The sequence below is a fragment of the Solanum pennellii genome, chromosome 6, assembly GCF_001406875.1.
Source record: "Solanum pennellii chromosome 6, SPENNV200".
In the NCBI taxonomy this organism is placed as follows: Eukaryota; Viridiplantae; Streptophyta; class Magnoliopsida; order Solanales; family Solanaceae; genus Solanum; species Solanum pennellii.
Window position 1 is genome coordinate 51,759,456 of NC_028642.1, and position 25,302 is coordinate 51,784,757.

At 35.0% G+C, this 25,302-nt stretch overlaps 2 protein-coding genes across 5 annotated transcripts in view; both read left to right on the forward strand.

The window, feature by feature from the left end:
* The first annotated feature begins 2,986 nt into the window (after nt 1-2,986).
* Nucleotides 2,987-6,414, forward strand: LOC107023895 (cytochrome b561, DM13 and DOMON domain-containing protein At5g54830). The gene has a single exon (XM_015224732.2). The coding sequence runs from the start codon at nt 3,224-3,226 to the stop codon at nt 5,927-5,929; it is 2,706 nt and encodes a 901-aa protein (XP_015080218.1). The 5' UTR covers nt 2,987-3,223; the 3' UTR covers nt 5,930-6,414.
* A 1,762-nt stretch (nt 6,415-8,176) lies between these two features.
* LOC107023146 (CHD3-type chromatin-remodeling factor PICKLE) overlaps nt 8,177-25,302 on the forward strand; it is a 52,139-nt gene continuing 35,013 nt past the window's right edge. For 3 of the 4 annotated variants that reach the window (XM_015223727.2, XM_015223729.2, XM_015223731.2), the window contains exons 1-10: nt 8,177-8,405; nt 9,401-9,544; nt 11,252-11,389; nt 11,471-11,625; nt 12,316-12,477; nt 18,170-18,420; nt 18,502-18,597; nt 18,762-18,898; nt 18,971-19,183; nt 19,263-19,370. In XM_015223727.2, coding sequence (XP_015079213.1) covers nt 9,404-9,544; nt 11,252-11,389; nt 11,471-11,625; nt 12,316-12,477; nt 18,170-18,420; nt 18,502-18,597; nt 18,762-18,898; nt 18,971-19,183; nt 19,263-19,370 — 1,401 coding nt within the window. In that variant the 5' untranslated portion in view covers nt 8,177-8,405; nt 9,401-9,403. Of the gene's footprint in view, nt 8,413-9,400; nt 9,545-11,251; nt 11,390-11,470; nt 11,626-12,315; nt 12,478-18,169; nt 18,421-18,501; nt 18,598-18,761; nt 18,899-18,970; nt 19,184-19,262; nt 19,371-25,302 lie in introns of all 4 variants that reach the window. The other variant, XM_015223728.2, reaches the window with a different exon arrangement.

The window sequence follows — 25,302 nt, forward strand, 5'->3', positions numbered from 1 at the left end:
AGTTAGAGTCATGCAGACATTAGTTATGTAGGTATTAGTTATACATGTATTAGTTATGTAGGTATTGGTTATGCAAGTATTAGCTATTTAGGTATTAGTTATGCATATATTAATTATGTAGGTATTAGTTATGCAAATATTAGTTATGTAGGTATTAGTTATGGAAATATTGATTATATAGGTATTAATTATACAAATATTAATTATGTAGGAATTAGTTATGTATAAATTATAATACATCTATTATTACTTATTGATTGTTTAATTTATTATAAATTAATATACGTCTTTTTTTTTAATTAAAAAAAATTATAAAGCTTGTATCCAAGACAAAATGCAACATGCCCTGGCGCAAAAATCGTTAGTGATGCGCCCACGAAACTAAAAAAATTTGAGTCAGGCCAGACTTTTTTTTAAAAAAAGAAATTACTCATTAATCTTGTGAATTAATATTAATATACATTTTATTTATTATCTGGAAATAAATAACTAAGTAAACAAATTAAGGGTAAATATGTAATTTTATTATTTTAATCCATATATAACTAATACCCTCATAACTTATTTTGCCTTCTAACCCGCACAAAATTATACAAAAATTTCCTCATAAGTTATATGAGTATTAGCTATGTAGAATTACAAAAATGCAATTAAACACCACATAAATCAATACATGAATAATTTTTATACACATTTGAAAACAAACCAATCAAACATTGTATAAAATTTATACGTGAATAAGTTTGATTTTTTTGCAAACCAAACATGGTATAACATTAATACATCAGTAACCTAATTATTCATGTATTAACTTTTCCCTTATCCAGTAACCAAACAGTCTCTTAAGGTTTTGACATTTTGTATAATGTGAAGTTCTAATCTCAAAGTCACTATGAAGTGTGAATTGAAGGCTAAAAAGTGTAGACAATAGAAACCAATTTGTAACATACTAAGATTAATATTTAATATTTATATAGGGGTAAAATAATAAATTAATACAATTTTAATGGATCATTGATTTATCCAATAACTCAATATTTTTAAAAAATCAAAATTGAATTGCTAACTCGATAACTTTTTTCTTCTAAAATTATTTAAAATTTGTTTATTCAACAATCCAATAACATTGAATCTTAGACCCGTCTACGTGGTGCCCTAATGGATCATGATTCTTATTTAACCCTTCTTAAAAGTTACAGCTTTTTAGAAAATTTAGAACTTTTCATAAAAGTCACAGTTTTTTCAAAAAATTTTAACTCTTTATTTTTCATTTACACCTTTTAAAGCTCAACATTTAATCCAAGGCTCTAAAAGAAGAAAGAATAAACAAAAAAAATTGATTTCAATAGCAATATGACAGTATCACTCCTGCGCCTCTCAACCCACAACTCATAACGTTGTTGAAATGGTTTAATTCGTAACATTTGGTTCTTTAATAAAAAATACTTCTATTTCTGCTAATATTATTTGTAGGTTTTTTCCCGCTATAGGGAAATCAAATTCAAATACATTAATTAGGTAGCTTATGAAGTGTGTTTCATTCCTCAAAGTTTCCTTCCTCCTATTTCATGAAACTTAATCTTTTACTATAAGTCATAGTGATGTATGTAACTATAACAATTTCTTTTTGCTATTTTAGTGACTCTTTTGGAATTCTGTTAAAAATCTTGACAATGATTATTGAAAATTCATCTTATCTTTTATTCCCTTTTACATGTTTCTTCATAATACTTCTTGAAAATTGTTTCTGGGTTGTTGATAGCACAAAACAACAAATATGTTATAACGATTACGGAACAAATGATGAAGTTTAAGGATCAAACATATAACTCCCTTACTTGTCACTGTTAGTATTTTATTTTGATTATTTTATCTTAGGTACGAACATTTTGTATATCATTGCACTGTTCCTAGAATATTAGTATAGAGACAGTTACACTACTTCTTATTCGCGGTTGACTAATTCGCTATATTTCTTTCTCTTTTTCTTTTTTGAGCATAATAACAGATCAAATTTTCTCGAAAAGAACAGATGCCCAAAATACACTATGATAAAAATATTTTTTACCGACAATAAATGTGTCAGTTAATGAAGAGTTCTAGAGCTTTTACAGACATTAATTATTTATCATTAGAATCAATATCAGTATAGACTTTAGAGACATTTATAGAGAGTACTAATTGCCTCTAAAAATACATATTTAACATCAATTAAGCTATTAATTATGGTTAAAGATCGTTTATCTTGTAGCGATAACTCTTTTTTTTGTGTGGCTATTTTCAATTAAATTTGTGAACTCTATACTTGGATACAACCGACAAACTATTTTTTTGAAAAATATGCTAAGGAATATGTCTTTTTCTTCTTTATTATTATTTGTGAGTTCAAGTGTTCACAAAATTATGAAACCTAAGCGATAATAATGACTATTTCGAAATAATGAAAAAAACGTATATAACTTAACAATTTTAGGGTCTATTGTACATATACGACATACTATTATAAATAAAGATTGATGGGTGTTCATAAGAAAGGAGTCGAAAGTCCTCCATTTAAATTAGTTAATTATGTTTTATATGGACGTGATATTCCACTTTATCGAGTGTCGTCGTTCGAGGCTTTTGATCTCTTCTTTAACGCCTGATGCTGTTCTTTATACTTAAAATCTCCATATGACTCATTATTTTTATGCAACAAACACGAAAATCAAAAAAATATAGCACCTTAGAATTTTGAAGGAACGCTTTGCTTTAAGATAAAATATTTTTGACAATATATGGTACGTATCGAAAATATAAATATTATCAAATAATTATATATTAATATAAGCTTAGTAAAATAGTTCAATCGAAACACGAATAATTTACCTAAAATAGAACTAATTTAATCCCCTTAGTTAAAACTCTTTAGTTAGAGGATAGTTATTGTGATTATAGTACTAATTTAATTAGCTTGGAACCCCCACCCCCACCCCCACCCCACTCAAAAATGTTCCTTTGCGTCAACTCCAACTAACGAAATCTTCCTAAGTTTGGCGATTCGGCATTTTCCTTTACTTTATTGTTTCGTTCCTCGTTAGTACTTCTCACCTCAATCGCCGATCTCAAAATTTTCTTCATTCAATACGCTGCTCTTGTATATGAAGCCGAAAGAGTAATCAATTGAGGTAAATCACTCTCTTTTTTCTTGTGATTTATACAGAAATTTGAGGATCTATATGGTATGGAGGTGTTTAAACTATGCCGTCTATTACTACTTGTTATAATTGGAAGTTTTTCTCATTTGATTCGATTTTCCGTTTCTGATCCGGGTTTGGATTGTCCTCAAATCCGGAGTGCATCTCTTGTGAACTTCACATACCAATTTTCCATGGCACAACATCAATTACGAGGTGTGCTTAAGGTAATAGATGATTGTTCATTTAAGGTTAGTCATTTTGATATGCTGGAAGGGTCTGATGTGCGTTGGTGGGGTGCGGTTGGGGACCATTTGGAAAACCTCACAAAGGGTTTTGTAGTTTCTGAGCAGAAGCTGAATAGAACTTATAAAAGTGATGGATTTGTTGTGAAGTTGATGAAGAATGTGACGTGGGATGATATAAATGTTTTAGCTGTTTGGGATCTTCCCATGGCTTCGGATTTTGGGCATGTTGTTTTGAGGAATTTGACGAATGGGACTGAGTTTTTAGCCCCTTTGCCAAGTTTGGTTAATGGGACTGTGATTAAGGGAAATGGGATGCCTACAATGTTCAATAATTGTAAGGTGTTAGCAGATAATTATAGGGTTAGGTGGAGTTTGAATGAGGAAGAGGATGTGATTGAGATTGGATTAGAGGCGGCTATAAGTTTTTTGAGTTACATGGCATTTGGATGGGCGAATCCGAATGCCTCGAGTAGTTTTATGATGGGTGGTGATGTTACCTTCACGGGGTTTAAGGAAGATTCATCTCCATTTGCTGATGATTATTTCATTACCAAGTATAGTGAGTGTATGATTAGCAAGGATGGAAGAGTTGAGGGTGTTTGTCCTGATACTATATATGAAGGATCTGATCCGGTTGGATTAGTGAATAATACGAGGTTGGTTTATGGGCAAAGGAAGGATGGTGTGTCCTTTATTAGGTTTAGGAAGCCATTGAAGTCCATGGATACAAAGTATGATTTGCAATTGAATCAAAATGCTACAATGAGAGTGATATGGGCTTTGGGTTTGATAAAACCTCCGGATAGTCTTCGGCCTTTTTATCTTCCACAAAATCATGGTGGTAGCTATGGGCACTTGACACTGAATGTCTCGGAACATATTGATGATTGCTTGGGGCCGCTGGATGCAGAAGATAAACAAGATCAAGACCTTGTAATTGCAGATAAAAAAGGACCACTTGTTGTTTCAACAGGTCCAGCTGTGTTCTACCCAAATCCTCCAAACCCTTCAAAAGTTCTTTACATCAACAAGAAAGAGGCACCCCTTCTCAGGGTAGAGAGGGGTGTTCAAGTAAAGTTTTCAATTCAGGCTGGGCATGATGTTGCCTTCTATATAACCTCAGATCCACTTGGTGGAAATGCTACATTGAGGAATATGTCAGAGACTATCTACTTTGGGGGACCTGAAGCACAAGGAGTTCAAGCCACTCCCACAGAATTAGTTTGGGCTCCTGACCGGAACACGCCAGATTTAGTTTACTATCAGTCTCTATATGCTCAGAAAATGGGGTGGAAAGTTCAAGTGGTTGATGCAGGCTTACCTGATATGTATAACAGCAGCGTAGTTCTGGATGATCAGCAGGTTACTTTCTTTTGGACGTTGGCTGAAAATTCAATCTCCATTGCAGCTCGAGGGGAGAAAAAGAGTGGTTATTTGGCAATTGGTTTTGGTCGTGGTATGGTGAATAGTTATGCATACGTGGGCTGGGTTGATGACACTGGTAACGGGAAAGTAAGCACATACTGGATAGATGGAAGAGATGCTTCCAATATTCACCCAACTAATGAGAATCTGACACACGCAAGATGCAAGTCAGAGAATGGTATTATTACTATGGAATTCACCCGTCCACTACGTCCCTCTTGCAATCTGGATGATAAGCCGGAGTGCAATAATATTGTTGATCCTACGACACCACTCAAAGTCATCTGGGCCATGGGTGCTCAATGGTCAGATGACCATCTGAGTGTGAGAAATATGCACTCCGTCACAAGCAGCAGGCCTATCAGAGTGCTGCTCATGCGTGGTTCAGCAGAGGCAGAGGAGGATTTACGGCCAGTGTTAGCTGTACACGGGTTTATGATGTTTCTGGCTTGGGGAATATTGCTGCCAGGTGGCATTTTAGCTGCTAGATATTTGAAACATATCAAGGGAGATGGGTGGTTTCAGATTCATGTTTATCTACAGTATTCCGGATTATCGATTGTCTTCCTTGGTTTTCTCTTTGCTGTAGCCGAACTTCGCGGTTTGAGTTTCAGCTCCCTTCATGTTAAGTTTGGAATGCTGGCCATAGTTCTTGCTATTGCACAACCTATCAATGCATACCTACGACCTAAGAAACCTGGAGCAGGAGAGGAGGTTTCTTCAAACCGGCGTATTTGGGAGTATATCCATGTCATTGTGGGCAGGGGTGCCATTGTTGTCGGCATTGCAGCTCTTATAACAGGAATGAAGCATCTAGGAGAGAGGTATGGTGATGAAGATGTTCATAGGCTGATGTGGGCTCTAATTCTGTGGATTCTTGTTGGCGTTTTGACAGTGATGTATCTGGAGTATCGTGAGAAGAAGAAAAGGCGAGATAGAATATCCGGCAGAAGCAATTGGGTTCTGGGTAGTGGTGAGGAGGAGGACACTGACCTCCTCAGTCCAAGCCAGGCAATGGCAGAGAAAGAAGCAGCTTCGGCTGACTGCATGGAAGTTCAGCTAGAACCAATGGGCAGATAAAGATTCACATGTAAGCATGTCCTGTAAATCTGTTATCACAAATTTTGGGGTTGTTTCTAGTCAACAGTTGCCTGTTTTGATACAAGGATTCTTGATGATAAAGATCTACATATTACTTAGTATATGCCAATAGACAGGTTCTGTTCCCACTTTTGGGTCCTGCAGAGGAGAAATACTCAGCAGCCTGTATTAGATACCGGCTACATTTATTGAGGTAGTTCTAACTAGGAGACATTAAATTGTTACATTTGTGTACATTAGCGATCTACGGTTGAGTTCATAGAATGGATTTGAACCATGTTCCCCCATTATTTGTTTAAATTGAAAAAAGGAACATCAAGAGGAAAAGGATACGCGGGAAGGTACAAAACAATTTTCTATTACAGCTCAGTTTTTCTTCATGCATCATACGTTATTGTTGGCAATTTTTTTTCTTTAGCAATGAAATGATCTTTGGCGCTTGACTAGAGCTGCCTCTCTATCTATAATGAGACTAATGTGTATTAGCTGTGTTCTTATTGCAAATTTCATGTATAATCTTCTTACATGAATCGATTGGTCATGTATACTTGTTGAAGGACAAAGAAGTGTAGCAGGTGTTGATGACTTCCCCTGAATAGAAATTATTGTAGCAGGTACTCTTCATGTATGCACAGGTAATCTACCTTTAGGGAAATTTTTGTTTCAGATAGGGTTACAAAAATACGACTCACATGAGAATTTTAGTTACTCAATTGATTTGGTACGAACTTTCACTTTGTTGGTGAGAGTTTGATTCCACGCAGTGCCATTTGTCCATAAATTACAATGTACAACTTTGATAGTACTACACCTAGCGGAATCTGTCCATCGCAAAATCAAGAACCAGACAACGTTGGATAAGGAGGATATTTAACAAATTATGTTTGCTCATTTGTATATAAATTCTATAATTTATATCCAAACCAAAATTTTACAATCAAATGCAAACATATTCACTAAATAAATTTAGCAAATTCTTTTGGTAAACATGGATTAAATATGTCATTGCTGTTAAAATTTAGACGAGTTGCTTTTTGGAACACAATTTGCCAACTTTAAAATCTGAAAAAAAAATTGTGTAATAGAGTAAAAAGGAGGAAAATAATAATGTCCTTAATATTGTCCCCAAAGACGTCTCTATTGTGGTTTTAGATATTTTATAAACTTCACCTTTTTATATTTAGTGGGAAAAGAAAATCATTTTTATAACTTAGACAATTGATGGATACGTCCTTTGCAGGTTAATTTTAGATTATCTATTACTTGTTTAAGAAAATTAAACTTTTTTTTATATATACTTATCATTTGGTGCATGTATGTAAATTTCACTTCTTTGAACTTTCGTGTTGCAAAGTTATAATGTTTTATGAGTTAGTGTGCTGAGTTATGGCTGATATTTTAATTAATTCTTGTATAATAACCATAATCTCTATTAAATAATACTAATATAAATTAATAATGAATAGCTAAATCTAAAATGAGTTTAAATATTAGTAAAAAAGGAGTTACATGTAATCTTTGAGTTTTTTTCTACAAGATAAGAATATGTTATATGTCAGGACAATAATCAACTGATTCTTAATGTATGAAGTAATATTTTATTTTGATATTTAATATATTTTACAATGTATGAAATAATATTTTATTTTGATATTTAATATATTTTACTTGATTGAAATGATTTATAATAAATATTCATTTTGGTTCTTAATATGTTTCTCTTGATTGACATAATTGTTACTGTATAGCAAAAAATGTTTATTTCGATTAAATTTAATAAATTTATTAAAACAAAAATTACAAAATTTAATATGGACCCACGTGGCTCACAAAATCCAACATCGTTGTTTCTTTATTAGCTCCAAAGAAAAACATCCATGAAATCTAGCATTATTTTCTTTATTTTTTGCCACAAATTTTACTATTTCTTTTGATAAAACATAAATGAGTATTACGGCAATGAAGTAATATTTTAGAAAAGAGAAAATAGTTTATTTTGTTGAAAAAACCAAAGAAAATGATGTTAGATTCTATGAAGTTCTTTATTTGAAGCTGATAAAGCAGACACTAATGATAAATTTTATTAGTACAGTAAAAAACGAGAGAAAGTTGACCAAATAATAAACACTCTTTAATTCTAATTCAAAAGTTATGAGTTCGAATAAGGAGAAAAAAATAAAAAATAATCAGGACCATTTTGGTCATTTTCTTTTTATATTCTCAAAGGAAACAAAAGAGAAGAGAACGGAACAAAGTTAACTCAACTCACAAAGAGGGGTCACTCCTCTGTCGTTGAAGGAACAAGTCGGTAGTTGTCTGGTACAGACCTCAAAACTGAACAAAATCCCATCTCTGTCGCTCTTACATCCATAAATTTCAGCAAATCTGAGTTCTTAACTGTCAATTTCACCCAATTTCGGAAGCGGTAGTTTCTCTTGGGCAAATTGACGAACAGGTAGCAGGTGTTCAGCTCTTCTCACTCAATTTCTAGTTTCTCTGTATTAGTAATTTTATGTTACTTGTTTTTGAACTCTTAGTGGCGGATCCAAGATTTTAAGTTCTTTGATTGCGAGTTTGAGTATTTAATTAAAAGAAAATTGTGCAAAAGTGTACTAGTTCAAGTGAAGGGTTGTGGGGTGTGGTTGTAGCTACTGCGTCCCTCTTGCTATATCCACCCATGTCAAATGTAGCTCAAAGGTTAAAGCTTTGAGAGATATGGGAGAGATATCTTGTTGCATTTCTCGTATCCCGAACCTCTTAGCAAACTCCTTTGTTCCATTTTCAAATACTACTGATTTAGCAAATGAAATGATAACACTGAGTCTATTCAATAACCTACTGGATTGGCCACTGCTAGATTAGAGAGTGATAGGCTGTTTCTTCTAAGTTGGCTTTTGGCCATAGATTCCAAATATTTTCCACTTTATATAATATTTATGGAGTTGGAGTTGTTTTTGGTTATACTTTAAGCAAAGAATATTTGGAATAATGTTCATACTTGAATGTACTTAAATACAATTTCAAAAGTGAAAAGTGAGTTTGGAAACAAGTTATAAGCTGATTTCCAAATTTAAAATACAACTTCAAGTTGGATTTGAAATTTTTCATGACCACAAACACTGGTTTTCAAATGAAGTAAAAAGTTATTCCGGAAAAAAGTGAATAATTTTTTTGGCCAAATGTGTCCGCTTTGAAACTAGGTGGACCTGCTCTACTTAAACAGATATGCCTATCACTCATCTTGTACTGTACTAACTTCCGCAGGCTATTTATTCTTATGTTCACTTTGTTTCAACTCAAAAGTTATGTTCTCTCATTTTTCTTTGATTTCGTGGACTAGAAGTTTTATGGTTTTAATTGGGTTCAACTGATTTTATGATGTTTTTCTGTTTTTGGGTTTTATGGAATGTTTAGCACATATGCCTAGTTTTCCCCCTTTGTTTAATGCAGAAAATGTCTAGCCTAGTGGAGAGGCTTCGCGTGCGAACAGATAGAAGACCAATTTACAGTTTGTTTGATGACTCTGATGATGAATTTGATAAGAAGTCTGAGCCGAGACAGGAAAACTTTGAGAGAATTCTCCGTCCTGACGCGGTAAATTCCCCTTGAATATTGCTTTTCTATGCTAATTCTTTTGTCCATTCTTTGCTTGACTAGTCTGTAACAAGGTATGTTCTCCATATTATCTTTAGTGCACTTATCTTTGTAGTAACTTAGTTGCAACTTCAGGATATGACTTAGATCGTATAGATGAATTGGGCTTAACATTGCACTAGGAAAGGCATATTCTTATTTTGGTTTACTAAATATACCCCTGTGAATTGTCTTATAAACTGAATTGCAGCTTTATGTTATGACTTAGAACCTATAGATGAATTCGGTTTGGCTTGATCATTGCGAGGAAAGACGATTATTTTCGGGTTACTTAGTTTTTCATCGAAAACTTAATCCAACATAGAGTCAAGCTTAGAGGGGAGAACTTAGCCGTTCAATTTACCTTGAAGTCTATACACAATGGATAAACTACAGGATTCATGAGATCCTTGCTTACTTGAACAAAATTTCTTCCCATGAAAGAAAAATATGGAAGATTGTCTTTTTGATAACCATGGTGTTTGGTCAGCTTGTGCACCTCGATTAGTTCTATGGAGTACATGCTATCTTCATCCGACACAATACCAACACAAGTACTAGGTAACTCTATCCACTAAGGCTTGGAAAAATGAAAACTAATTACCTAGTATTTTTGCCTTCGCTAGGATTTGAACCTGAGAACTCATGGTTCTCAACCCACATCGTTGACCACTAAGTCACGCCCTTGGACTGATCTAATGCAGGCCTCAAAACTGTACCAAGTGAATAAATATACTAGAAGCTTTTATATTAATTACTGTGAAAAGTCAAATAAAATCATTGTAGAACAATGAAATATTCAATCTGAAAATGCAGGGTGTAGTTAAGACACTACCCCGAATATACTACTGAATGCAGCCGAACATCGTAAGTAACTTTCTTCCGTTCTTATACAGGATAAAAGAGTAAAGTCCAAAAGGTTTCATTCAAGGACCCCAATAAGTTATACTGACTTTCTACTTATGTAGATGTTTCTAGATTTTGCAAAGCACAGATGAGTCTTGCTTTTACAAGCTGTCTTTCTATATACTTGTAGACAGCCTCTTCACTTTAGAATGTTGTTGCTCCCTTTTGATTGAAATTTGATTCTTCCCCCCTGTTGGATGAAACTGAAAGTTTTGTTTTCTCCATTCAGAAATACCTTTCCTCTCTAGTTCATTGACGTGATACATACATTGTATTTCTTAGCTTTAGCACTTTGTCCCTATGGTATTCGTGAAGTGCATCATATTTTTACTATTCGACTCTTTGTCATTCCCTTTTGGTTGACCTGTTGAAAATAAGATGCCTCTGACCTGGTATGGTAGATAGCAGGAGTAATGAGTGGTATGTACTGACCTCCTCATCTAGAGTCAAGGGCGTTCCTTGTGTCTTTGAATAAAATTGCATCATCTCTATGCTACTTTGTGGAATTCACTGATCTAAAGGGAAACAGAAATCAACTTCGCAATTTGTAACTGCATTGCCATACTCGTTTTCTTGGCAACAACAACAGCATACCAGTGTAATCCACAAGTGAGGTCTGGGAAGGGTGATGAGTACGCAACCTTACCCCTACCATGTGAAGTTAGAGAGATCTTTTTCTTTGCATGCACTTTTTTTTGTTGCATGATAATGATCTACAATACTTTTACTTGCACCGGAGAACTGATGAAAGTTCACTTATAGAAAGATGAATCCTGTCAAGCTTGTGGAGGAGAGGGCGATCTCTTGTACTGTGAATCGTGTACTTATGCTTACCATCCCAAGTGCTTACTTCCACCACTAAAAGCTCCTCTTCCTAGCAGTTGGAGGTGCCCTGAGTGTGTAGGTTCCCTTCCTCTTGAAAATTTTTCTGTACTGTCAGAGTTTTTGTTTGTCACTTTGATTTTTACCATGTTTTTGTAGGTAAGCCCCCTAAATGATATTGACAAGATATTGGATTGTGAAATGCGCCCAACTGTTGCTGATGATAGTGATGCTTCTAATATGGGGTCGAAACATGTATTCGTTAAACAATATCTTGTTAAGTGGAAAGGATTGTCGTATCTTCACTGCATATGGTATCTCTTTGCAACAACCCTTTCTTTGCTGCTACTTTATTTGCTCTGGGCTCTGTTTTCAATTTTGACAATTTACTATCATATGAGAGCTTCTTCTAGTCATTGTTATGAAACGCAAAAAGCGCAAAAAAGCTCTAAGGGGTCCGTTGGGGCTTTTAGCGCAAATAAAGCATAGAGTTTAATGAAGAAAGCCATGGAAAAAAAATAAAAGTATGTATGTGTAATCCAAGACTAATAATTATAAGTATGAATTATTAATATACAAACAATAATTTGAAAAGAAGTATGATAATGTGAAATATCAGTTGTTTAGCATCGCCTCTTTAGGTTTACGCTCACTGGCAAGGAAAAGTATGCCTTGATGATGACACTGAAGCGCCTACTAAGCGACGGAAAGCACTCAATACAGTTGAGCCTTGCGTCCTGGCTTAAGCGCGCCTTTGAAGTGCTTCGATTCATAGTACTGTTATTAAAATTTTCTTTACCAAAGGGTAGCGGCTGCGGATTTCCCTTGTCATCAAAAAAAAAATTTTCTTTACCAAGTGACCATTTCTCAACTAGTGCTAGATTACTTTTACTTTTTATTTTATCATGGTTACCAGATTTTATTGCTCCTTGTTAGCAATTTTTTTTGCGTTGTGAATTGCAATTTTATGTTAGTGAAGTTATATTCTCCTATCAAATTTGCAGGGTGCCTGAAAAAGAGTTTCTGAAAGCTTACAAGTTGCATCCACGTCTTAAGACTAAAGTGAACAATTTTCATCGTCAAATGTCGTCAATGACTAACTCCGAAGAGGACTATGTTGCTATTCGATCTGAGTGGACTACAGTTGACCGAATTCTTGCTTGCAGGTTATTTTTTTAGAGTAGATTAATATATTTTAATTGAGCTATGGATCAGTCTAAACATTTTCTTTCAAAGCTTACACTATCTGCCTTGTCATGCCAAATTTTAGTAGTTTCTAGGAGGGTAGAACTTTTTCCTTGTGCTATAATTTTTTCTCAGCTAGTTTGTCAATTTTATCTCATGAGCCTTGGATCATAAGAGTCCATAGGTAAGAGTTGAGCTTTTGTTTTACTAGTGGAGTTGCTGATGATGAACAGTTTTACTTGAGACTTCATAGTGTCAGGCATATGTTTACCTTGATGTAGTAGTGACCATAGGTTTGAGGGTTAAAATGATGCTTAGTCTAGAACTTTTTTTTATACGGTAAATAATTGTATATTATTGGGGAAATCCCGGTTTACAGCAAGAAAGATGCTTAGTGGAGATATGTTTTTGTTATTCTAGATGTGATTTGTGGGACTGTTAACTATAACTGGAAAAAATGTTCGTTCAATTAACTGAACAAAATTCTTTTCAAGAAACATTACAGATTTTTTTTCACAAAATAAGAAACAAAGAAAAGGTTGCTTTTGCATTGATTTAAATAAAACCGAATTTACTATTAAAATTGCTTATAAACTTAGACATGTTATCACACTGACCCTTCCCTTTTTGGTACGTTCCTATTACTCGTATACATGTTGCTTTAGGAATATTGTCATAGTGTTTGCAAAATACAGATGTAATTGTTAATCTATAGTTCTGATTGATAGTTTGCAAAGTAAAAGTTGCTAATAGTTTTCTGGTTTTGCAAAAAAATCAAATGAAATTACAATTGTTTGTAAAAACTTGAATCCCTAAAATAATTATCCAAACAGAACCTTTTTTTTTTTAAATTGGTAAATTGTATTCATCTGCATTAAGGATATGCTGGCCACTTCCAAAAGTGAGCAATTACAAGCTTCCTATCAACTCTACAATCTGATCTACATCTTCTATACAAAGTAGTTTACACCAAAGAAGTAGAGTTCCAATACAATTACATTTTACTTTATGTATGGAATTGGACCTATCTTTAAAGCATCTCCAAACAGAACATTTTTATGAAGACTTTTATGAAAGAACTCTTTCAGGAAATATGTCAAAAAATGGTCTAGCTCAGATCTACTTGAAGGGCCGGGGGGTAGGGGTTGGGGGTGAAGCTAGAGTGTTGCTGATGCTATTATAAGGAAAATAGACCCGAAACCTAAATCAACCCAAAAGTTAGCTTATTAGGCCAGATTTACCCAAGATCATATGAGGAGGCAACAACCAATTTTCTCAACTAATGTGGGATCTTTTTTTTTTCTTTTGAGAAAGTTAACATTTTATAGACAACAATACACCAATGGTGTATTTCAGTGGTAATAACATCAGGAGTATACAGTAAGCAAAACCAAAAGATCTATCATTTATACCCCTCGTAAACTATTTAACAAGTGAGAAAAAGCCTCCACCTCTTTGGGGAGGGCATGATTACACCAAAAATAAAGGTTTATAAGACAGTTCAACTTCAAACTCTGGAAAGGGACGCTCTTGTTTTCAAAGCATCTCTGGTTCCTTTCCTTCCAAATTGTCCACCAGATGCTAGCAGGGACAATCTTCCATCTCTCCTTGTGACCTGATGTATTCCCTTCTCTATTCCAGCATGCTAGAAAATCAGAGGTGTGTCTTGACATGGACCAACTGATTCCCCTTCGATTCAAAAAGAACTTCCACAATTTCTCTGTCACTCTGCAATGGAGGAAGAGATGGTTTGTTGTCTCTGTTTCCATTTCACAAAAAAAAACACCTGGAGCATAACTGTCTTCCCCTTTTCATTAGATTGTCCTGTGTTGGTACTGCTTCCTTAGCCACCAACCAGGTGAAACAAGCCACCTTGTGAGTTACATTAATGTTCCGTATCATCTTCCAAGGCCATGGTAACAACATTTCTGCTGGCCTGTCAAAATGTCTATAAGCCGATTTTATTGTGAACTTCCCATTGTTTGCCCTCAAGAATTGTAAACTGTCCTCCTTTGTGTCAATGTCACTTGCCTGCTCCAAAGACTTGTAAAGATCTGCTAATTTGTCTATCTCCCAGTCATTCAACCTTCTCCTAAAAGATAGGCTCCATCCTTGGTTGTCTTTGACTTCTGCTACTGTTGCTTCCTTCTGTTGGTTCAGATTATAAATCTCAGGATGCAACTGTTTCAAAGAGTGTTGTCCAATCCACACAGCATTCCAGAAGAATGTCTTCCTTCCATTTCCTATATCAATTTTTGTATTTCTTCATATTTTAGGCCACAAATTCCTGATTGTTCTCCATAAACCAACCCCAAAAGGGCTTCTAACTTCCTTTGTAGTCCATGGGTCCTCAATTGCATATCTGGTGATTATAACATCTTTCCATGGACCTTGTTCCATTGCATGGCAGGATTGGATATTTGGAGCCTGAACTATATAATATGAGAGTCAAACATTGGGAAAACCTAGAGTAAGAATGGGTCTGACCATGCAAGGAAAATGAATATTTGGCCTAACTCAACCCCAAAAGATACCTCATGGGACGAGGATTCTCCAAAAACGTATAGGGAGACAACAATTTATTTTCTCATCAAATGTGAGACATAACAGTTCAAGGCCCCCAGGACTCTGGTTGCTGGACATACTGATTGTGGGCAACATATGAACATAACACCAAACTTAACATTGAGTAAGTCAAGAATGCAAGAATGGGCATGAGTCTGACTCTGATACCATGTAAAGCAAAATGGACGTTTGATGAGACTCAACCTAAAGCAATTTATGAGGTGAAGATTGTCTTTTTTTTTCAAGTAAAAGATTTCATTGATAAAAACCCTTCGGGGTGGCCCAGTGGTTTGAGCTTGGACTTCCATGTTAGAGGTTTTAAATTCGAAACCCCTTGCCAGCGGAAGCAAGGGGATTTGCCTTCTGGGTCGAGCTCGTCGCACTAGGCTTGCCTGGTGCAGATTACCTCTCCTATGTGGTTTGCGAGCTATTGCATAGGAGCGGGGGCTTTACCCTGTGCGCACCCAAAGGGTATAGCGGCTGCGGGTTTCCCTTGTCATAAAAAAAAAGATTTCATTGATAATAACAAGGCCAACATGGCTGTATACAAAGATATACCAAATTGGAGAAACCTGCATAATTTGGTTTTCTCCAAAGGGCACCAAGTCCTCTATACAAACAGGAATTACTTGGGTGCACCAACAAGAAAATAAGGGATTGGAGACTACCTTTCAATTGAGAAAATCTCATCTCCACACCCTCAAATTCTCTCCTATTCCTCTCTTTCCAAATGACCCACATTAGCGCAAAAGGAGTAACATGTCTCACCTTGTGCCTCCTCCTTCTAGCTCCACTCTTCCAAGTTCCAACTGATCATCAACTCCTTCACAGATATTGACATTACCCAAGAAACACCAACCGTCTGAGTTTATCTCCCCATAACCTCGTGGCTCCAAGATCATATAAGGAGACAATGGCCACTTCTTCAACCGATGTGGGACATGTTCACACTTTCTTAATGATCTTTTTTATGGTTATGCCAATCATAGATGGATCTTGTGTTAGAGTTAGTGAAAGTCTGACATAATGCTTCCTTTCCACCGGTTTCTTGAAAGTTATCAATCCCACTTCTTCCTCTTGTCTCAGTTCGACCTCCAATGATGAGCCTGTGCAAAAACTCTCCTTTGTTAGAGCCGGATTGATAGGCTATTAGATTGAGTTGAATGAACCTGTGCCTATATACCTTTCTAGGCTCCTATTGCTAGCTGTATCCGTCGGAGGTGAGGGCTCTACCAAAGAGCATGTTATGGCTCAATCAACAGGTGAGCCTGTGCTCTCACTCTCGTTTTTGTGCTCTCTCTCTTCTGTCAGTCTGGGCCCCAATTTCTTTTTCTCCAGTCCTGTATGGCAATGATAACTTTTAAGAAGTGAATGTTAAAGCTCTAAGTTTGTAGAAGTCATATTGTTAAATTGCCTTTTGATTTGTGGAAAGTTTTATTAAGAAACATCGAGTCAGTGCCAAAAAATATATCTACAGATTGTGTATATTACTTAACCCGAGTTATTCAAGCTTGTCAAGCTATCAACAGAACACAATATTCTCTCCTACACGAGAAATACAAGTGAAATGAAAAGGACCTTTTAATGCTTTCTGTTGATCTAAGATACTTTCTACCCCGTTCTTACTATTTATTTCTCTCATTCCATACACTCCAAACGAGATGTCAATATGATGTTTACCAGGCTGCGAGTCTTTCATTTTCAATCCTTTGTAATCTCCTACAGTCCTACTTGTATTTTTTTTCTCGACTATCCTTGGTAACAATTATGGTATGTTAAATAGCTAGAATACAAGGATAAGCAGCTGCAAAGCCAACCTGTGATTTTAAGGAGAGGTCACATTGTTAAATTATGGTGACGTCAATAACGAAAATAGTAACTACAAAGTAATCTCATTGAGAAAGTTAAGAGTTCTATGAACAATGTGCTCCTATGGGAATCACCGTCTTTACATAGTCAGGTGGTTTCTTGTTTATGGTGGGAACTAGGAAATTCTGAGGTGGTTCAGATCTAAGTGGGTGATCCCGAGCACTGTAAAAGAAACAATGTTTAGTTGAGCCTTTAAAAGAAGGAAGAGAAGATGCAGGGAGTGTGATTTTGCTCCTCTGCACTTGTGTGGATCATATGGAGATGGAGAGAGAGAGAGAGAGAGAGAGAGAGGAATAAGAGAGCTTTTGAGGGAGTAGTGAAAGATTTTAAACACTTAAGGAATAGTCTATTTCCTTGTTTCTTTTTGGTGCACCCACAAGATTCCTACATGCATAGATGATTAGTGCTATTTGTAGAAGATCATTTTTTGTAAGGTTTTCTATTTTTTGGTATATTTCTTGTATACGGGCACACTTTTGCCCTTTTTATTAAAATTTGTTACTTCATCAAAGAAAAGATGAAGTGATGAACAGTTTGCTCCTATCAAGAAGTATGTAAGCCTTGAGACTTTTAAATAAAATTTGTTACTCCATGAAAGAAAAGATGAAGTGATGACCAGTGTGCTCCAATGAAGAAGTATGTAAGCCTTGAGAATTAAGATTCATCTAACTTAGTGAAACTAATTTTTGTAGATCTATAAATCATACTATGTTATTTGTGATAATTGTTCTTATTGCATTTTGCCATGTACTGAAAGTCTTGGTATATTGTCAATGCCTAGAATGATTTAGAGAGTTGTAGATTACTTCACCTATTGCATAAATGATTTTGGTGCTAATGGAATATTGTATGAGTGATGCCTTTTGTGGGAATATGAGATACCAAGTGGCCAAAATGTGCTATAATCAGTTCTGGAAAGTGTAAACAGAGGTGGTGTAGTGACGTTACCGATGTCAATTTTTTCTGACCATATAACATATCTAGCCTAGGTTTCTGTTAGGAAGTTATCTCTGTTGGTAAGATAGATTATGTTTGGTGCTCGTGGTTATTTTGTGCTAATTCAAAAATTTCCCCATCTTTTGTGGTTCTGAAAGAACAAGTGATAGCAGAAATTGTTTTGCGGATAACACCTATTTTCTTTAGTTTTTTTTCTTAGATAGTTCATTTGTGGTGTATTATATGGAATTCAGTCTAAGTTTCAGGTTTAATTGCACTAAGTAGTTGCTATTGTACTTACAGGGGAGAAGGTGAAGAGAAAGAGTATCTTGTTAAGTGGAAGGAGCTTCCTTATGATGAGTGCTACTGGGAATTTGAATCGGACATTTCTTCTTTTCAGCAGGAAATTGAACGATATCATAGAGTTCAGTCTAGAGATGACAAAGCGTCTTCAAGTAAACAAAAAAGTGTGCCTAAAGAGACTACTGAATTAAAACTGAAACCCAGAGAACTTTTTCAACAGTATGAGAGGAGTCCCGAATTTCTTTCTGGAGGTATCCTCGATTTTCTTTTTTAGAAATCATTCTATTCATCTGAAAGAGTTCTATTGATCTTCATTTTTGGTTGATATAAAGGCTCACTGCATCCGTATCAGCTAGAAGGGCTGAATTTCCTACGTTTTTCTTGGTCTAAACAAACACATGTGATACTTGCAGATGAGATGGGGCTTGGTGAGTTTATTTTTCTTCTTCCCCTGTTTCTAGTCTTTTCCCATACCAGTTTCTTATATAATAATTACTTCAATGTGACTTCTAGGTGAATTAGTGGTACTACTCGTGTCGGCATATAGTTTCTTCTATAATTGTTCTTTTCTGATGCATTATAAGGCCTGCAGGCAAAACAATACAGAGCATTGCATTTCTAGCCTCTCTTTTTGAAGAGGATATTTCTCCACATTTAGTAGTTGCTCCTCTTTCTACATTGAGAAATTGGGAGCGGGAGTTTGCCACTTGGGCTCCTCAAATGAATGTGGTAAGTTGGATTCTTTTTTATTTCTATCATGAATATTTGATATGCTTTTTCTAAGGAGAAGTGATGCTGTAGGTTATGTACGTTGGTTCTGCACAAGCTCGTGCTGTTATTAGGGAATATGAGTTTTTCTTCCCCAAAAATTCTAACAAGATCAAAAAAAAGAAATCTGGTCAGACAGTTGGTGAAAGTAAGAAAGATAGAACAAAATTTGATGTCCTTCTCACATCATACGAAATGATCAACATGGACTCGGCCTCTTTGAAGCCTATAAAGTGGGAGTGCATGGTAATTGCTTTAATTCTCAAGTGTGTTGTTACTTGTTTTATGTTTTTCTTTTCTTAAGGGCGCTGCCATTCGTATTTAGATTGTTGATGAAGGTCACCGTCTCAAAAACAAGGACTCAAAGTTGTTTTCTTCATTGAAGCAGTACGCTAGTAGACATCGTGTCCTTTTGACTGGAACTCCTCTTCAGGTTTGTCTGTAATTTGCATTCTATATAGGTGTTATCTCGTACTATTTTAAGTCTTATACTGCATCAATCAAACAAAGCAAACTTTCTCTGAATTGTCACTCTTCATCTGTCTTTCACATTTTTGACTTGTCATTCTACTGCTAGAATCATATTCTCCTAGCACATTTATAGAATGAACACTATTGGTGAAGGGAGAGGTAAATAATGAAGTTTACAAGTTCTATAATAAAATGATGATCATATGTTAGCAGTTACATAGTTATGGAAATGAATCAAATGAATTAATTCTAGCTGTTCAGAAATTACCTCCTTTTAATTGTTCTCTCAAGGAAAATGCTCCCAAATGATTTCCAAGAATTTTCTCTCCTACTTCTTAGGACTGGAGAATACTCTTTCCGGCATGTTTTCACCGGATTAAGATCTTTTCTTTCTCAACCAACAATTATCACCCACCGCAATTAGGGCTGGCAAGGGGACGGAGACGGGGACTGGGGGATGGGACGAAGGTGGACGGGACGGGGATGGGGAAAGGGGGATTTGGACCGGGACCGGGATTGGGGGGACGGAAATAGGTCCCATCCCGTCCCACTATATATACGGGATGGGATGGGATTTGGGGGGACGGGACGGAATGGGATGGGACGGGGGATTTTTTTTATTTTTTAAATACTTATTTATTTGTAATGAAATTATATGTTTTTAGCTATAAGTTTAACTTTTAACTTTTAACTTTCAAATTTCAAATTAAATTTTCAAATTTCAAGTTTCAATTTTCAAATTTCAAGCTTCATGTTTCAAATTTCAAATTTCAAGTTTCATGTTTCAAATTTCAAGTTTCAACTTTAAAGTTTTAAATTTCAAATTTGAGAAGTTTAAAATAATGTAAACTTGAAATTTCAGATGTTAAGTTACAAGTTTTAAATTAAGTATTTTAAAGTTAGTTTAGTACTTTAGTATATATTTAGTTGTATATATTAAAATTAAAATGCAAGACAATAATTGTATAAAAAAACTTTGAATAAAAGTTAAAACCTTCAAATTTATTCAATAGAACTTAGAAGTTACAATTAACAAATATTAGTGGAATAACTAATCTACGCAGCCACCTTCTAGGAAGGGTTCTGTTTTAATAAGTTCTAATACGTAAAACTAATATTTGTTAAAAAAATTAGATGAGTAACTAATTTTACGCAGCCACCTTTTAGGAAGGGTTCTGTTTCAATTAGTTCTCGTATGTAATCTAAAAAAATCTGTTTTCTCCTTTAAAATTCAATTCTAATTGTCGCATCATATCGATGGTGATATCCTCCGGTGTTGGCAAACTTGCTCGAAACTCTTGTGACTCTAATTCATCATCACTGCATTCAATTTGCATTTTGATCCAACTTGCTTGTTTATGATCACCAATTTGAAAATTGTTGTTTATGATGCAAATTGAATGTCTATGATCACCAATTTAAAACCTTGCCGCACTGAAAGCAGCCTCCGATGCAACTGATGAAGCTTGAATAGCTAGAACATTACGAACCATTTTGCTCAAAGTTGGAAATGCAACGCTTCGCCTACTCCACCATCCTAATAAATCTTCATTGCCATCTTTGATTTCCAATGCTTCTAAAGATTGATTAAGATATTCTTCAAAATCATCACGGTTAGTAGAATTAAGACCAAGAAAACCTCGCATATAAGTTGAAATTCGAACTTCAAAATCAATCTCTTGTTAGAAGTTTGACCAACTTCTCCTTCAATATTTTCACTAGTTCTATATTTTTTATGCAAAATTTTTGCTTCTACTTTTATGCTAGACTTACACGTTTCACAATTTGGAATTTCTTCAGGTAAAATTTCTAAAGTTTCATAAAAAGTGTCAATAAGGCCCTGCACACCTCGTAATTTATAATCAGGATGAAGTAAAGTAGCAGTTAAATAAATTTGAGGAATAGAAAAAAATATTTTTTTAATTTTTCAATCATACCTTCAATTGCAACTTTAAATTTGTCTATTTTTTTATATTTAGAAATTGAATTGTAAGAGCACAAATATTTATTTATACTTATAAAATAGTAGGATAATAAATTCCAGAATACATGGTTGTTGCATCATAAAAAAGTTTTAAAAATTGTAATAGTTCTTTAGTTTCTTCCCAATCTTCATCACAAATTCTATCTAATGGGTCAGCATTATGAGCATTAAACACATTTGTATGGGTCTTCTATATTTGTAAGCAACTGAAATCATTTCGTAAAATGTATTCCACCTTGTTTTAATATGTGTTGGAATTTTTCTAGGTGACAGTTTACATAGTAAACAACGCTCATTAAATTCTCTAATTCTAGAAGCATTGTTAGTATTAAGAATCCAGGCAACGACATAGTCAATTTTCATGCAACCACAATCAAATAATGAAATACCATCTTGTACAACTAGATTTAATATATGTGCAACACATCTAACATGAAAAACATTATTGTCAATTGGACATAATCTAACTTTCAACATTTTAGCAGCGTTTGTATTATTAGATGCATTATCTGATGCGACACACATTACTTTATCTATAACCATGTAATAATCTAAAACACTTAAAATTTTTGAAGTTAAGTATGCACCAGTTTTTTTCTCTACACATAGTGTATAACTTAATATTCTTTTTTGCAAATTCCAATTATGATCAATCCAATGAGTTGTAACAGTTAAATAATCATTTCCATTAACACTACGACCCATGTCCGCAGTTATAGACACTCTACTATCTAATATGCTAAATATACAACGAAGAAATTTACAATGTTTACTTTGAAATTCAAAAACATCATGTTTAACAGTATTTCTTGAAAAACCTCTATAATTCGGATTATAAGTTTGTTGAATATATTCAATAAAATCGGGATATGAAGGAAAACTATAAGGCAAACCACAAACAGAAACCATTTTAGCTAAATTTTCGCGATCTCATTCCTTATTGTATTTACGTTGTGTTATTGGACCACCGGGGTTAGAAGGATCTAATGTTCCTTGAACCATGTTAGAAACCTCTACCGATGCATTACCGGTAATATCAAATTCATCAATTGGAATTTCTTTTTTTCTATTGGCTAATGCTTTAGCTTCTTTATATTGAATCGACACACAATAACAAATGTCTATTTAATCCCCCGTTCCACCTTGACCCCCACCTTGTTTATGTTTAAAAGGTTGTTTACACTTGTTACAAAATAGCAACACTATTTTCTTTATCGAAAGTCATAAATTGCCACACAATAGAAGTTTTAGGGCGTTGATACTTTACCTTCTCCCTTGTGGGAGGTATAAGGGGTGGACATCCACAATTTTGCTCCGTTGAATTTCTAGTGTCATGTGGAACTTCTGTCACCAGACTAGTAGGTGTATTTTCTAAATCCTCTTCTCCCAAATCAGCTTCTACTTCTTCACCTGAATTTTCATCAACATTAGGATTAATATTACCATAACGTTGTTCTAAACTTTCGTGATCGAGTTGAACATTTGAATTAATATCATAAGGAGTATCAACATAAGTAGAATCATTTGGGTTGAATCTAACTCTACACGTTGATTTAGATGAAGTACCACCACTTTTACTACTCCTTTTTTCTTTATTATTTTTTTTACCAAAATTAAATATTTCAAAAATTCCACTTTGTTCTTTATCTTGTTCTTTCTCTTTTCCTTTACCGGTATTTTTTTTGCTAGTACTCATACTTAATTATATATAAAGTGTAATATAAAAATAATAATAACACAAAAAATAAAGATGAAAAATAAAATATAAATATTATGAAACGAATGTACCAAACGTTTGCGCTAATAGTAGACGTTAAACCGATTCTTGNATATATATATATATTGATATAATATGAAAATTTAGAATTGAAAATTGAAATATATCGATTATAATAATATGAGAATTAAAATGGAATAAAAATTAAGATTGACACTTGAGAGGATATAGAAAATAGATAAGAGAAATGAGAATAGATGATTTTGTAAGAAATTGTAAGGGATAGAGGGGTATTTATAATACTAAAAATGGGTTAAAATGTAATTATTATAACTTGAGGGTTTAAATTAAAGTTTTAAAAGTAGGGGGGTGGTAGGGGGTGTTTGGGAAGTCAAAAAGTGTCAAAAAGCCGTTGGGGGGGCTCACTAGTCATTTCCCCAACGGCTAAAAACGGCAACTTTTTTGATTTAAAAAAAAAAAAAATTTCTGGAGGGATATCGCGAACCGGCCGGTTCAATCGGGCCGGGTCGACCGGGACTCGGCGTGAACCAGCCCCTGACCAGTCCCCTCATCCCCTACCCCTTAAACCCCCTATAACATACGGCGCGGGCCGGGGTGGACTCGGGTCGGGTTGGGATATCCCGGTCCCCCTGCCAGCCCTAACCGCGATTCCCAAAAATATCATTTTCCAAGGATCTTTTGTAACCTGGTGGCAGAAAATAGTTTACTTCACAGCTGGATTCAGATCTTCTGGTATCACCCTATGGACCTCTGTCCAGGAAGTTTGGTTCGACTGGGTAGAGAGAAGCAGAAACATGATGGCAAGAATAACACTTGGTAAGAAAGTGATGGAGTGGATATGTTTTATCCTAATGAAGGTTCCAATGACAACAAGGACCTTGTAAGAAGATGGAGGACAAAGGACGAGGTGGCTGAATATTTTTGTACTAGGAAGTACAATGCACATGTATGGTACATGAGTATCTTGTCTCTCAAAGGTGAAGATAGGTTAGTTATCATTTTGCCAGAGTCAGCTTTAAATGCACGATGGAGAGACACCGCTTTTAATATAGAAAATTTCATTGAAAGTGTGAAATTAGGTCTTAGGCCTAACTCACACCCCAAAAGCTAACTCAAAGGGAGGAGATTGCCCAAGCCTTATAAGTTTTCCACCCATCTCATTAACCACCGATTTTGGACTTTTGTCATTCTTTAACACCCCACATCACGCCCAGTGCTTAGCATCTGGTGCGTGGGCAATTTTGATTTTGGGGTTCCAACATCGGGTGAGACGGGTCCTGCTTTGATACCATGTGAAGTTAGGTCTTAGGCCTAACTCACACCCCAAAAGCTAGCTCAAAGGGATGAGGATTGCCCAAGCCTTATAAGGAGTCCACCCATCTCATTAACCTCTTATGTGGGACTTTTGTCATTATTTAACAGCCCACCTCACGCCCAGTGCTTAGCATCTGGTGCGTGGACATTTTTGATTTTTGGGGATCCCAACATCGGGTGAGACGGGCCCTACTCTGATACCATGTGAAATTAGGTCGGCCTTATAAGGAGTTCACCCATCTCATTAACCACCGATGTGGGACTTTTGCCATTCTTTAACATAAAGCACCCCGAATTTGACTTTAAAGGCCCTTCACAGAATGTCCAACATTAACTTCCCATATGCCAAGGTAGCTGAAGATGCTCCCAAGTATCAATAAAGTGAAAAGCAAACATCTCAATCATAGCTTGTTGCCAATTGACTGGTAGTAGTGGTGTAGGAGGGTCACTTGGTCTTTTGTTTCTCTCCAAAGAGAATATAGTCATTCATTAATTTTACTTGTATAAAAAAAATTAATATTGTCATTTATCATCCTTTCAGGGTTTCTGATAATTGGAATGTAGAATTTTGTCATTTATCTAAAACATTTAACTCACCTACAGCACTTCTCATATTAATATTGTTACAACAATAATAAAAACAGGATGATTAGGATTGTAGTAATAATGATGTTAGTGCCAATGATAGTAGTCGTAGTTGTACTGATAATAATAATACTAGTACTAGTGGTAGAACTAATTATTATGATATTAATAATAATTGTTATTAACATGAGTATCGTCTATTGTCATCTCATCACCATCATCTGTTATCTGCCACTAACAGTGATTCGCAAACTATTAGTTATGACACTCCTT

Excerpts from the sequence above, each read along its gene's own strand:
- LOC107023895 (XM_015224732.2), top strand. The coding sequence starts at position 3,224 with ATGGAGGTGTTTAAACTATGCCGTCTATTACTACTTGTTATAATTGGA.